We start from the raw sequence: 15,910 nt of genomic DNA on the forward strand, positions 1-15,910 counted from the left end.
CCTTTTAGTCTGGAGAAAAATGGAGGACCATCCATAATTCCTGTCTTTAAAAAAGGTAATTGATTTTTCTTTTATACTTTCTAGCCCTGACACTTTATAATTGTTCATTTCTAAGAATTCAAAATGTAGGGACTACCAAAAAAAGTTTACCTGTAAACTTATGCTTTTCTAATTCTATATACCTAAAATATCTTCCCATTTACAAGCCCATGTTAATCATTTCTTTTAAGGCTTCCCTACTAATATCACTTGACAGAAATCACTCTCTTTGCTTTTTCCCACAAGCCATGCATAGAAGTCATTATTGAAACAACATGTAAATATGACTTTAATTATGATCTTGCTATTATTCTGTTTCATGTACAACTTGTCTATCTTATAAGTTCTTAGGGCAGAGACCACACTGTTTCCACTGATACTATGTACAGTTTTATTCAAAGTTGGCAGATGATGGCTGAGTGGCCTAGGCCTGCGAGATCAGAGTCTAGATCTTATAATGTTACTCATCAATTCCTATCAGACATGTAATAGGGAAAATAAATTACTTACTAATTTTATGTATATGCTTAGTGCTTGTTCATGTGTGCGTAGTGTAGGACCAAAATCAGTCTTACTTGGTATATTACCTTACTGTCAAAAGCAAAAATAGAACCTTCTGAAATCAAGATCACTTTGCTGGAGTCACAAATGGAAAGAGAGAGAATAAGAAAAGAAAAGGAGAAGAAAGAACTTCATTCAGGGATATATGAGGGAAGCTAAGTATGTGTGGGAGGCTATTATTTCTGAATATCATGAGTAGAAGAGCGTCTGGTTTTTGTATAGCTTCTATAGTGTAAGAGTAATTTACATAAAAGAATAAAGCCAGTTCCATTATTCCTTCACTTTAATATTGGTTTCTGAATAACAATATGTATACCAGTAACGGTCTGATAAAGTTTTCACAGGTTTGTGGTAACATAAGAAAAAATAAGGACAATCAAATTTCTGATAAAGTTAATTTCATTCAAGTAAAGTCCTCCATTTTGATATAATGCCTTTTACACTTTCTATTGACATTAAAATATCCCTTCTTTTACAAAACGATGTTTAAAGTAGCTGGCATTTGTTCTTTCACTAGTGCCAACTTGGCATAATAAAAAGTTGGCAACCATATATTGATCCCCACAAATTTTTGCCCTCTGGCATCTAAAAGTCTGGAAGCTATTGATCTGTTCTCTTAGTATGTTTTAGTGATGTGAAGAAAACAGAAATATATAGAACTAAATGCAATGAGACTATACCTAGGGATCTTAGGCTTAAGAAAGAGACACTTAATTGTGGCTCTCTAATTTTTAGGGAAAGAGCACCGAAGAAAATTAAAACCCAAAATTCAACCAAGAGATTCTTTGACTTTTATACCTCCTGTAACTAACTTCATGGGACTCTTCAAAACAAAAAAGGCCACTGTTTCTCACAATATTTTTTCCTTTTCATCTGCAATTTCATCAGATATCACAACTGTATCAAGACCAAGAATAGTGCTGTTGAGCCAACTTGGGAAACATGTACAGAAAGCTAATCCGGAGCCTGCAGAAGGCTAATTAAAAACACTTTAGTGTAAAAGGATTCCTGAGCAATCTTTTAAAATTTTTTATTTTTAATTGTGGTAAAATATATATAACTGAGTAATCTTTTTGAATGGAAGTTCTTGATATTGATGATACTTAACAAATTTTCCTTAGCATGTCTACTGGAATTTAACATCAGGTCAGAATTATGGTTTCAAAAAGTAAGTAGAATTTTCTATAATAGAATGCCTGCACTTAAAACTATTAAGATATAGCAACTGACACAAGTGGCACAATTAGTGTATATATCAAGTGTTTGTTAGAAACATTTTTAAATTGGTATGCTGGGCTAAAAAGACCTGATTCAAAGTAGCCTACATGTTAACACTCACTGTACTACCTTAAGATATTTAATGATAAATACTACAGGTACACGAGTCTTCTAAAATCTGAAATGTATACTTTTAAAAACATTTTACTAAAAAAAAATCTGAAATCCTTTCCCATCAAGCACAAAAGTATGGCTAAAAAGTGTGGCCACCACTGTTGACCATTCTCCATACGTACAGAGTATCTTTGGTTTGCAGCTGGAATAGATGACATTCTTTGTGGCTTAGAATCATGTGATGTCTTTGCCCAACGAGTACTGTTTCCAGTAGGTGCAAGTTTTGATGTATGTCTGCTTCTCATATTTTTACAGCAGCAAATGGATTTGATATAAAAGCTAACTAGGCTTCAGTGGGTCCTTTAAAGAGCCACCGTTTTTCTCTGTCCACTTTGCTCAATTGTCTCTATAGTCTACCTGGGCTGCAGTGAACACACACATTAATTAGCAGTTATTTTCTCCAACATGGCTTTAACATAACAGTAATGATGGTGGTGACTGCAGCTACAGGTACTCAGGGCTTTCTGTGTGCCACAGTCCAAAGCCTGTGCTCTTAACCACTGTACAATAAGAGACCTCTTTAGTCTTCAAATTCGATTCAAAATTATCTAAATAGCTCTGAGTCACAACTTCCTGGTGGAATTCTGAGAAGAATGGCATATTTTATACTAGAAAGGGATAAATAACTCAAATGATACAAACCTTTTATTCATTTATTCATTTATTCAGCACTGTTAAGAATTCATATCATTGGAAACATTAAGCCTCTGGAGATATTAAAAAAAAAAAAGCCTTTAGACAGCAAACTTTGAGCTTTGAAACTGGCTTCAGGTGGTTTCAAAGTTGATGATCAGGGTTTTTTTGCATGCAATAACATAGACATTTCCTGAGTATCTTGGCCTAGCTGGACCATCCTACCACGCTTAAAACTTTACAGTATTTCTCCTTAAGTACAGCCCCAAAGTACAGATTACTTTTATTACCCTGCACTTTCTTTTTATTTTAAAAAATTATACATAAGATGAGAAAGGCCTCAGTATATGGAGAGTTTCAGCAAATTGCCTGCCTCTTACCTGTACTATAAGCTAACTTTGGCACACATGCTTGCCAATATAGAGTTCAATGTTTCTCCCTTTCTCTTCCTTCCTTCTGGCTAAATACTGAAAGACCTAAATATATGGAATGCTTCCAGAATTTGCTTGTTTTCTTTATCTGTAGTTTACCTGATTTATATCATGAACTTAATTTTGACATGTGTGTCTGTAGCATCTGGAATAGTTTTGATACTTTGAAATTTTAAGAACTTAGATTATAGATATTCCTATAAAATTTGTGATGGTGGGAAAAAATTTTGGTCAATTTTCTTCCATAGTTTATATGCAGTCTTATTGTAACAGCCAAAGGAGATACACTTTCTGTGAATTTAGATTCACATGATACAGAATACAAATCCAAATGTAAAAGGTGAATTCACAAACTAACTGTTTCTTCTAAATTATAGTTACAAACCAATTATATCATACCTATACCTCAACATCAAAGAATGTAAGCTTTATAAATGTTGCTGTTTCTATATGTTCTCTCATATAAATTATATTTCCAGGATAAAATGGAGGATCATAAAGCAATATTCTATGATCACAATTCTAGAAAAAAGAATTACTTATGGAATTTCCCAAAAGGGAAGGTCACCTTAAGGAAGGATTAAAATAAGAAATCTTTTCATTCTAGATTTTTATCCTTACCCTCTAGTTTCTCAATAAAGCAAGTCACTGATTAGAAAATTAACAACTTGATCCAGTATGGATGATGTAACATAAATCTCTACTAGCAAAATCTCTCAAAGGACATTAAATAGTTAGTAGCATCATCCTTATATTCAAAGGACAGTACATTCAGTTATTTTAATCTGGGCAGAAAAAAAGTCATGAACTGTTACGATATCTGCAGTAAAAGTCAGAGTCAAAGGACATTATCCAAAAATAAAACAGCCCTTTTCACCTCATATATTTTCACTGATTAAATATACTTTCTAAAATAATGAATGTGAATATATGTGGCCAACTAAAAAGTACAATATGCACTTGAGGGATTACTTGCATGTCATATTTCTTAAAATCCCATTTTAAGAAATGTAGAGAAATCCCATTTGCTCCAGAGAAGATATCTAATAATATATATTTTTATAATTACTAACATATATTCTTTTGTTTTGACTTAGAATTCTTGAGTTGACATGACTTTGACCTGGCTACCTTTCTAAAATTGTTCTCTCATTAGAAAAGTCAGGCTAATGTATCCTGATATGAAAAAGGGGGGTAAAGATCTATGCCTGTATAATATGGGGCCAGGATTTAGCAGAATTGCTATATTTTTTCCAAGGTTTTTCTTTCTACTTGCCAATATCAGTATATTCTTTTTCCCACAAGATGTTTTATTTGGTTTTTGATAATAAAAAAACCCCTATACTCCCTTATAAGACTATAACATATTATTATAGTCTCTCAGAAGAGCAGGTTAAACATCAAACATAAAAAGGATAACAAAGAAAGTCTTGATGAACAATTAGTATTATATATTTGATATACAAAAAATCAAAACTTTACTACTACCTTTAGGGATTTTTTTGAAATGCAAAAATCAAATCTTCATTTTTAATCGTGGTACTTTTATGGCAGCTTCTCCCACTTCTTTTGATATATCTGCTCCAAGAGGACATCTGCATCAAAATCAGACAAATCACATTATTTCAAATTATTTTACATTATTTGTTTACTGATCTGTTACTAGTTCTGCAAACTATCTGCTTAGAATTCTGACAAACAATATATGTATCTAGTGTATAACTGATTATATGTGATGGTGGTTCTTGAATAAATAAAAATACAATAGGACCTCAAACCAGAATAATGGGTGAAGGAAGGCTAGAAATCTAAATTGGGCAATTTTTTAAAACCACTTTGAGGTATAATTGACATGTTAAAAGCTATACATATTTAATGCATACAATTCAATGAGTTTGGGGTTGAGATGTTTTTGAAAGAGTTCTCTCTCAAATACTGTAAATAAATAAAAACTTGAAACAGAAAAAAATAACAAAAAAATGCCTTATAATGCTCTACAAAGCTAACAGGGTAAAAACAGTGTACCATACAAAGTCAGACCTGCATTTACTCCAACTTCAGAAATTCTCCAGGTTTCTACCGTTCTTCTCTGAGGTTTCAAAAGCTGGCTTGCTCCTTTTCTACCTTCCTTTGTCACCGGTGGCAGGAGAGGTCTTAGATCCTACCCTCTTTCTCTGTTCTTCCTCAGTAAATACTTTTGGCCTCAGATTTCTGCTTTTTTACCATGTTGCCCTATACAAGGCTTCAGATGGACCCCAACCTAAAAAAAGCCATCATCTCCAGCCTCAACACTGCCACAAGAAGACAGTGTTGGATCATATGGTAAGATTCTGCCTCAGCCTAGGCCATCAACTTAAGGGATTCTTTCTGTCACTACTAACTAAACTCTGTTCATTTATGATCAGACTTAATAGTCTATGGTTCACATAGGTATAGTTATGTACTAAAATGCTGAAAAGTTTAAAACCGCAGATGAAACACTGTTGAAAATAGAATTATGTTAGATTATGAAACATCATCATGCTTTACTGTTTTTACTATTCCAGAATTAGCTTAGACCAGAACTTGATAACAAATTGAAAAACTGTGCTATTCCAAGAACTTTGATTTGGGAGAGGAAATAAGGCCTCCAGAAAACAGCTATATTTTGGCCATTTCTCAGCTGCCTGTGGAGAAGTATACTCACAACCCAGTCTCACACCTGAATGCTTTTTGCACATTTTCCTTAAGTTTCCAGCACGGCAACTGATGCTGAGATGGTCTTAACACTGTAAAAGTCCAGGTCATGGACATGGTTTCCATTCTGGTCCCCAATGAGGGAATTCATCATCCTTACCCACTGCCTGTTTCTAACCTATGATTTGTCAACATTTATATAATTTAATGCTATAACAAAAATGTTTATTATAAGGTATCTAATGCTTAGGTTAGATGAAAAAAATTAATGTACTCTTTCTTCAAGTACCACTAGTGTCAATGAAAACCTCAAATATAAAAGCAAAATCCAGGCTTTGACTTTTACAATGCAGCTTGCATAAAGATTATGAATGGTACCACGTACTTTGGCTCATAGCGGATGCCTTCTGTGCTGTGTAAAATGCCCAAGCCAGCACGCAATCTTTCAACACCATTCCTAAATAAGAATCAATAAAAATAAAATAACTAGCCCAAGATTTAAAGGAAGAAAATTTAGCATGATGAAATGGCAATTAATATTTACATAATTATGAGTGAAGCACAAATATCCATGGCTTACCACGCAATCATAATGCCATTGTCAGTGCACAGTCTGGGAGGAGGACACAACAAAGTGCATTGTGTTGCATCTGTCACGATTTCCAGAGCTTTTCGGATATATAAGTTACTTGCAACGCCTCCAGATACAACCTGAAAAAGTTGAGAAAACCAAAATTAACAAATTTCACACATGAATATGAGCTAAGCTGTGAGCTAAACCTGGGGGAAGTAGCAGCATTATACAATAAGACAATATCACATTTTGGTAGGTGGGTAATGAGCAAGTGATAGATCTATATAATAAACATTTGCAAAAGAAACAAAAATCACCAACAATTTCAATATTACCATATGATCACTTTCATTTTTGTACATTTTCTTCTAACCCTTTTCTCATTACAATTATAGTACAGTATTTTAGACCCTGCAGTTTTCAGTTATAAGCATTTTTTTTTCATTTTACTATGTAATTCTTAAACTATTACCTTTGATATTTGTGTAATATTCCATTTTGTGAACCTACCATTTAAATATTTTTCTCGCTTTACAATTTTCAAAAGAACGAAGTTTAAGATACAGTTACACAGGAAATTTATCAAGGCTTTTAAGCACATTTAAAGGGATTTCATCAAAGGAAGATAAATTTGAAGGAAACAGCCTATTTTTCCTTCAATAATGACAGCAGTTATACTGCATTTTGTTTCATACTGTAAACCCTCTTTTAAATTCAGTAAGATGCAGCCTTGAACTTTTTTGCCACACAGGCTGTACAGATGTCCTATAAAGCTGCTAGGCCTGTACAGGGAATGGCTGTTAAAAGTCTTCTGTCTTTTTTAAAAATTATTTTTGGCTGCATTGGGTCTTCGTTGCTGCACGTGGGCTTTCTCTAGTTGCGGCGAGTGGGGGTTACTCTTCATTGCGGTGCACGGTCTTCTCATCGTGGTGGCTTCTCTTGTGAAGCGTGGGCTCCGGGCGCGTGGGCTCAGTAGTTGTGGCTCACGGGATCTAGAGCGCAGGCTCAGTAGTCGTGGTGCACGGGCTTAGTTGCTCCGCAGTATGGGATCTTCCCGGACCAGGGCTCGAACCCGTGTCCCCTGTGTTGGCAGGCGGATTCTTAACCACTGCATCACCAGGGAAATCCCAATGGCTGTTAGTTTTTATTCTACGTGATTTCATACTGTCAGGGATAGCATATGGCATAAAGATCTTTTCATCCTATGCTTAGGGTCAATTAAACTCTGGGAAGAAAAGTAACATACTGTAAAGGATTACTACTATTCTAAAATTACAAAACTTACCAGTACTGCATTACTTTGACATAACAAGTCTCTCTGCTTGCAAAACAGAATAGCACGATGTGTTCTTTTTGCAATGTGGCAGGCTATTGTGTGCTGTACTGCAGCAGCAATATCTGCAGCTGAAGACAGGATTTGCCCCTTCTCAACACCTGCAGGAATGAGCAGGTATTTTTAGGTACAATCCAGTACTACTTATTTGTCCAACTTTACTAATTAGAAATATACCTTCCTCTTTTTCCTTTTGCATTATCATCTTATCAATAACGTGATGAAGTCCAGAAAAAGAAAAATCACAATTTCTAGCACGTTGCATGGGAGGTTTGAAATCAAAATGCAATTTATTTCCCTGTTTGGCCAAATGTTCTATAGCCTTCCCACCACTCATGGTGGAGCACTCTGGATGTTTTATTAAAGAAAGTCTTCTTGCTACCTATCAAAAACAAACAAAAATTTTTGTAATGTCATGAAACTGTACATTTTGAAACCAGGGTGCAAAGGAAATGAATTTTACCCTGGATGAATAAGACATGCAATACTTTTACAAACATGGACCAGAGCTGGTCGTCAGTCAAGACAATCTTGCTATTTCTGACAACCTGATCAATAGTGGCCAATCACTGCCTTCCTATCTACTTTTTTTTTTTTTTAAATTTATTTATTTATTTATTTATTTATGGCTGTGTTGGGTCCTCGCCTCTGTGTGAGGGCTTTCTCTAGTTGTGGCAAGCGGGGGCCACTCTTCATCGCGGTGCGCGGGCCTCCCACCACCGCAGCCTCACTTGTTGTGGAGCACAGGCTCCAGACGCGCAGGCTCAGCAACTGTGGCTCACGGGCCCAGCCGCTCCGCGGCATGTGGGATCCTCCCAGACCAGGGCTCGAACCCGTGTCCCCTGCATTGGCAGGCAGACTCTCAACCACTGCGCCACCAGGGAAGCCCCCTATCTACTTTTGCTCTTCTACTGGGGATGGAAAATAGGTTTGAAAATGACAATGACTGCTTAATGATGAACTTCAAAAGTAAGAACCTGCCCTATTTCTTCCAATCATTTCAGCTGTTGGCAACAGGTTTTTTGTATAAGGCAGTAGGCTTTAAGATTCTAAAACAAAGGAAAAGAAATCTGCTTGTCAGTGGTGTCAGCAATTGTAACATTTAATAATAGAACTTTGTACATCTTTAATGTCCTGTTATCTTTATATATCCTCTTATTTCACTTTTTAAAGGTACATTACACTTCACAAAGCACTTTCTTTCACATATGTTATTTGATTAAAAAAAGTGTATATGCAAACTATTTGAGCCTTTATATACTGATGTAAACCTCATATCATTTTATTCGGAATGGGTAAGAAGGGATCTTTTATAAAATTATGTACTACTCTTTTTTTTCTACTGCACATAATTTTTTTCAGTCTAATATGATATTCAGAAATATTTAGATGAATAGCAGTAGTGTATCTATTACTATTTAGCTGAAACAGACACCTTAACAAAAAAGAATAGAGAGACTAATTCTTAAATAATTACCTTGTCAAGCATGTCACCTGGCGCTATATCCAAAGACTTTCCAAGAAGCAGAAAATCTGAAACTCCTCTAACTAATGCCAAAAGACAATGACCTCCTGAAATCAAAAGAACTAAAAAAGGAAATTCTACTTTATTTGTCAACCTAATAGTAAGTGCATGAGCCTCCATATGATGAATGGGAATGAAGGGCTTTTTTAACTGGTCTACCAGTTGTAAGCTAAATGATAAGCCTACACCCAAGCTTAAAGCAAGTCCTGGTTTTATGGTAGTTGCAATTGCTGAGAGTTCACTTGGAGAGACTTTACTGGCAGAGAGAGCTTCTTGCACTATGCGTTGAATATTTTCTCTATGAAGCTGTTGAGCTACTGGAGGAATAATCCCACCTGTTCTGAAAGATATAAAAAAACAGGTTTTTATAATTTTAAGATTATAAAAATAGAGAAAGAAAAAGTATACATTATGGCTGAAGGCATGTTTTCAAATTAACCATTATATAGCTAAAGACATTAGTAAGTCAAGTATTTTCAAATTATGTGTGCCTTATAATGTGCAGTACATTATAAGAACTCAACATTCAGTGATTAAGGATGTTATTTAATGTCTCTGACTTTTCAAAACTCTATACAACAAACTCCTATGGATTTGTTTCTTTTTTTTTTTAAACTAACTTTTTTTTTTTTTTAATTTATTTTTATTTACTTATTTTTGGCTGTGTTGGGTCTTCGTTTCTGTGCGAGGGTTTTCTCTCTAGTTGTGGCAAGCGGGGGCCACTCTTCATCGCGGTGCGCGGCCCTCTCACTGTCGCGGCCTCTCCTGTTGCGGAGCACAGGCTCCAGACGCGCAGGCTCAGTAATTGTGGCTCACGGGCCTAGTTGCTCCGCGGCATGTGGGATCTTCCCAGACCAGGGCACGAACCTGTGTCCCCTGCATTAGCAGGCAGATTCTCAACCACTGCGCCACCAGGGAAGCCCCTGGATTTGTTTCTTGATAAATCACCAAAATAATTTTGAGAAGCATTCTAAGGAAGGAGTCTTGAATAAGGAAAGGACAGGATAAAACTGGATTTTAGGAAAATTAATCTGACTGGAAGAAAAGAAATACTAACAGAGAGAAACATGAAGACAGTTTTGTGAAGAAGACAAGTTTATTTTTAAACACACTGCACTTGAGCTCATGGTAGGGCAGTAGACAGCTTGAAATCCTGAAATAAAGTTTGGGAATCCAATCTTTAATTGGATTGGTAATTTTGATTTTTGGTCCACGTAGGACAAGCAGTGGATGACCACTCCAAATGTCAAGAATAAAGAATTAGAAGGCAAAGTTGTTAGCAAAAAATTTGCCAGCATGTGACTGATCAGAGAGGCAGAGCAAAAATATAGAGGGTCTGCAAGATATACCTCTAATCTCAAAAAAAAACCTTCAAATATTGATGTTGTAAGATCTATATACATGGCATTCAATGAATATTTAATAGTTAAAATATGTACTGTGTCAGTCAATGAGGGCAATATTTAAAAGAAATGATCTTATTTCAACACATCCATAATATAATACCATTTTCCTTAATTCTTCAAAGTGACTTTTTCTCCTATATTCCTCAATTCTGTTAATGGCATCAATAACCTCCTAATCACTTGGGTTTCCAGGCTTATCTTTATCTCCTTTCTTTCCCTCACTTTCCACATTTAATTAAGTTTATCACCATTGATAAGGTCAGCACTGTCCCATTGCCACCACCAAGTTCGAAAAGCTCTCATTAACTCAGTCTATTCAAAGCCTTCTAACTGTACTTCCCTAGATACATTCTCTGATCCTTGGAGTTGTTCTATATTGTGTTGCCAGAAAAAAAGCACAGTGCTGACCTCATCACTCACCTACTCAAAAGCTTTTACTTTCTTGGAATTTGGGAGACTTTAAATCCAAATCCTCTCCCTCCTACTCATTTCTTCCTCCTCCCACTTGCCTACCCCCCTTCCTTTCTGTGCCTCTTCTATGTATTATCTTCTAAGGATTATGCTAAGCATCAGAGACAAAAGAGATGAATAAGACCATGGCTTTATTCTCAAAGAATTAATTATGATTAATAAAATCAATTAATTAATAATCAAATAATAATTTGTAGACAGTATGGAAAGTCGATGATTAAAGAACAAAGCTAATAAAGAGGCAGTGAAAGCATTTAGCCTCAAGACTGGAGCCAAAAGTCCAGGCAAGAGACAATAAGGGCTTGCACTAAGTGGAAAGTGGGAGGAAAAGTTTCAAGAAATATTTGGGAGGTAGATTTACTATGACTAGATGACTGATTTGGGTACAGAGTGGTGAGGGAGAAGTCATGATTGTCCTTCAGGTCTCTGGCTCGAAAGAAAGAACTCCTCTTCCAAGCAATCCTCTATTATTGCACTTTCCATGCTGTTTTACAATGACCTATTTACCTATCTGTCTTCTTCACTTATTTATAGTAGTAAGAGAAGTACTGTTGTTACTAGTAATAGGTAGGTTTTTTTGAGCCCTTGCTATTTGTCAAGAACTGCACTAAATGCTTTAAAAGAATTCACGTTTAACCTTCACAACAATATTATGAGCTGGTTGTCATTATTAGCCCCATTTCACAGATAAGGACATTGAGACATAGAAAATGGTGCAGGGTCTCAAAACTAGTCAGTGGCTGAACCAGAATGTAAACCACTTTATATGGTAAGCTGCTCAGAGGAAGGGATCATATATATGTACCCACAGTGCCTCAGATGCTGCCTTGCAATTGTAGGTATTCAATAAATGCTGAGATGCGCTGAGGAGATGGTACCAAATAGCTTATTTGCCTATATATTCCTCTCAAGTGACTCATGCGCTAGCTAAACTAAGTGTCTGTCCAGTACTTTCTCACCTCTTTGCCTTTGCCAGTGATGCTCTCTCAGCCTACAATATTCTTTCCATCCTCTTTCATTGAAGGCCTGACTATCTCTCAAGGGCACTGACCCCTGCAACATGTCAGGTGCTATGCTGGGCACTAGGCATAGTGTAGTGGTTAATACAGACGCAGCCCGTCACCATGGAGCTGAGAGTCTATTGGGGGAAAGACTGTACATAAGTAAACAAACATAAAAATTATGAAAAGAATTACGAGGAAAATATGCAGGATATGGTATATAGAATAAACAGGGTGGGAGTACCTAATTTAGATTAAGTGGTTAGGGTAGGCCTTTCTGTGCAGCTAACATTTACATGTTCAAATGTCCAATACACCCCAAAATAATGAAAGGACTGTAAAACTAAGGCATAGTAATAAGTTATTGTCTGCACTACTTCTTTGCTACTCACTTTATGCTGCCTTGCACTGCTAACTTTCCTTGTAGGTCTACATACCATGTCTCAAAGATTAGGTTAAGCTTCTTGAAGGCTATGACTTGCTAGTATTTCACTGTGCCTTATGAAGACCTACCACAGTCCCTTTCATATAATACGTAACCATTAGAGGCCTACTCTGCCTCTTCACGTATACTATTTCTAATATTCTGTATTATTTCTATTATGCACCCCACAATCCTATAAGGCAGGTATTATCTTTCCCATTTTTTGGAGGTGAAAACAGAATCAGAGAGGATCAAGAACTTCCCAAAGTCAGCGCCAATACCAATCACTAATTCATGATTCACACACAGGTTTGTGATCTCAAAACATCAACCTTTTTCACTATTCAGATGTTGTAAATTAATGGCTTGAAGGCATATCTGAACTGTATGGTATTTTAATATATCTGAATTACCTACTAATTTTTAAAATCTGGGAGATATTACCATAACATTCTGGATTTCCATTTTCTCTCGAAAATTCTGATAATCAAATAACATAAGGCCTACATTCTTGCATGGCAACAACTGGCTGGAGCTGAGTAGTGACCTCCTATAGATATTCTCCACATTATACCCAGCCCACCTATTTATGTAACCTGTCTGGTGGCCCTCTGGAAAAATCTGAGTTTATAAACCTGGCACCATTCTGTGCTTTAATACAACAGTATATTATTATTTAAGTACCAATATTAATTATATGTGTAAATGTGAATAGGATTTTCTTTTGCAGTGATTAACACAGGCTAGAGGGCAGGTCATACTTTCTTAGGACTTCAGTTGAGACCATGAAACATATAGGTGGACAAAAGAGGAAAAGGCATGAGGGGAAATCATGGATAAATATTGGAGTTTAGTTTCTTTTTGGCAACAGGATTAGCTAAGGTTGGGACCTTATTGTGGAGCTCCTGAAAAGCCAGGTTGAGGGGTTTAAGGTTTTCTACGGCAGTTATTAGAAACTTCTGCATGAAAGAAGAAATTAGTTCTTAAAATTTAACTTTTATATGTAATAAATACAAAAAAAAATTATTTCATTTTATTTTTCCAAAAAAAAGTGGAAACTACCAAGATAATGTCTACTCACTTTAAATGAACTTCGGTTTGGGAATGTATTGCTTCTCCCAAAACATTTCCGGTTTCATCCACCACAGCAGCTGCTGTATCATCACAACTGGTTTCAATTCCCAATACTAGTTTATGAAGAAATAGTTTTCCAGAATGAAAATTAAAACTTCTTAGGAATTCATACATATTCCTTTTTGATGGTTTAGAAAAAACTCCTGCTGTCTTATTCAATATTAGCATATTTACTGTATAGATAATTCCTGGAAAAGAATTAAAGAAACTATTATTTGGAACTGACATTAGCCACTAGCCCATTCAGTAAAGCAAAATTCCAAAAACTTGGTTTATTTTTCAATATATAGTTTTATAAAAATTTAGGAAAGTTTTGTAAAAGTTAGCAAAAAAATTTTAGTCTGTAGAAATCTGTTAATATAAATAACAGTATGAATGAATATAATGCTCTTTAAGAGGGAAAACGGGAAGTTAGATATAAAATTTTTAGTATTACTATTACTTGCATGCTGTTCTTACCAAACTATTGATTATTCTTTATAAAACAGCTAATGTTACAGTACAACAGCTGCATGTATAGTCTTTTGGAAAGTGCTATTTTTTTTTTATAGCTAAAATTAAGACAAAATGTGGTTTAAAAAAATCAAACAATAAGGGCAAAATGGAACTGATGAAAATCAATGCATTCCATTTCCTGGAAACATCTTTCAAAAGAAAAATTTAATCATTTGGTCGGAAAACAAGAGTTCACATAAAGCACAAAGATTTAGTCGTCTAAGTTTAGAAACAAGTGTTCTCATAAAGCTCATCTTAAAAGAGCATCTCAACTAAAACGACCGTAACCTAATACCTATTTTATCCATTAATTACAATTGTTTGAATTAAATCTCCATTTTTGCCACAGGTTTATCATAACAGGGATCTCCCCAAATCCTCTTTGCCCCAAATAACAGCAGTCCATCATTAAAGCACCCTGGTTATTTCACACTGCCAAATATCTAGTCTCATGCCCCCCCAAATCACCTGTTCTAGAACCTTCTAGATATTTAAGTAGGCTCTTTCCCTATCACACTAATGGACAAATGGAAAAAAATAAAAGAGCGAATATTGGAACTTTTATTGTTCCACAGGAGCAGAGGGCATCCAGGGATTAGAGATAAGCGACCTATTCACAGAGGACCCCTGCAGAGGATGCAGCCCCAACAGACGCGCCACGAGAAATCAGACTTATAGTCACTAAATCCAGCCAAGGAAGCTTGTGCGAAGCCCTCCTCCTTCGGGCCAGGAAGGATCCCAAGCGAACCCTGGGCACTTGGCCAGCGCTGGTCTCTGTCTGCTCTAAGAAGGCGAGGGACTCTGACTGGAACCGCTTTTCCAGGCGCGCGAAAGCATCAGTGGAGAGAGGGCTGAGCAGTTTCACCCACCTTCCTCGTGAACGACAGTAACTAGTACTCGTCTCCTTTCCGCAGCGAAGCCGATCGACCGCCCTTTCCCAGGCGCAAGGAAGCCCGAACCTGTCGCCCCGGAAGTGATGTCATCAACACGGTGCCCGCGTCCCGTCGCCAGGGTCGGCTGGTATTACCCTAGAGGGCGTCACTCTTCGAGTAAATATAAGCACAAAGGCTCTCATTCCCCAGATCGTGCGCTCAAGCAATTCTCCCAGATTTGTAGGTAAGACTTCTATAAGGTCACACGGCTAGTGACTGGTCTAGTGGAGACCGAACACAGATTCGACTACCTAACATTTAGTTCTAAACACTACGCTACATTAAAAGAAAAAAATTTTTTGCCTTAGGCTGGAATTTGGACACAACTGTGAGAAAAGTATGTCTTTGCTTACTCTGAAGGTAAAGTATGTACTTCAGCATAGTTTGTACTCCTATTCTTGTACCTCCTTCAGTCTTTTTTTGTTTTTATTTGTATGTGAACTTGTCACCATTTCAACAGATTTATCCCAATCTGTTTTTCTTCCCTGCTAGGCGCTAAGATTTTACTGAACAAGGACTTTATAAATGCAAGGTTGGACAGGGCTGGCACATGTATCTGCGCCTTGCATGGTGTGAAGCTCTTGGTATGAGGTAGGGAAGTCACAGTTATGGTCTAGTGGCAGATGTGTAATTCATAATTTCCAGATACGTAAATTTATAATTATCAGGACATTAGTAAGAATTTTTAAGGTAGAACTTATCAAAAATTTCATTTATGTGACAATAATAACCATAATTAACAATAAAGTGGCACTTACTATGTGCCAGGCACTGTTGCAGATTAATTTACTTAATCCTCACAACAATCGCATGAGGTAGTTACTGTCCTCATTTTACACATGAGACAACTGGACCACAGAGTTTGGGTGATTTGCAGGTTACA

General features: G+C 36.3%; 2 protein-coding genes across 3 annotated transcripts in view; one reads left to right on the top strand and one right to left on the bottom strand.

Annotated features, from left to right (window-relative positions):
* The window catches only part of ANKAR (ankyrin and armadillo repeat containing), a 68,063-nt gene extending 66,483 nt beyond the window's left edge, over positions 1–1,580 (top strand). Inside the window, exons 22-23 of the mRNA XM_057551344.1 lie at positions 9–55; positions 1,336–1,580. Coding sequence (XP_057407327.1) covers positions 9–55; positions 1,336–1,580 — 292 coding nt within the window. The remainder of the gene's footprint in view (positions 1–8; positions 56–1,335) is intronic.
* A 2,912-nt stretch (positions 1,581–4,492) lies between these two features.
* Positions 4,493–15,060, bottom strand: OSGEPL1 (O-sialoglycoprotein endopeptidase like 1). Of its 2 annotated transcripts, XM_007196130.2 has the most exons (8): positions 14,965–15,060; positions 13,548–13,788; positions 9,117–9,504; positions 7,817–8,021; positions 7,592–7,740; positions 6,313–6,443; positions 6,118–6,189; positions 4,493–4,651 (listed from the first exon to the last, which is right to left on the bottom strand). In XM_007196130.2, exons 2-8 carry the CDS (start codon positions 13,766–13,768, stop codon positions 4,573–4,575), a joined length of 1,245 nt encoding a protein of 414 aa, XP_007196192.1. In that variant the 5' UTR covers positions 13,769–13,788; positions 14,965–15,060; the 3' UTR covers positions 4,493–4,572. The 2 variants fall into 2 exon arrangements, with proteins under 2 accessions (XP_007196192.1, XP_057406724.1); XM_057550741.1 differs by lacking the exon at positions 6,118–6,189.
* Positions 15,061–15,910: the final 850 nt, after the last annotated feature.

The sequence above is a fragment of the Balaenoptera acutorostrata genome, chromosome 8, assembly GCF_949987535.1.
Source record: "Balaenoptera acutorostrata chromosome 8, mBalAcu1.1, whole genome shotgun sequence".
In the NCBI taxonomy this organism is placed as follows: Eukaryota; Metazoa; Chordata; class Mammalia; order Artiodactyla; family Balaenopteridae; genus Balaenoptera; species Balaenoptera acutorostrata.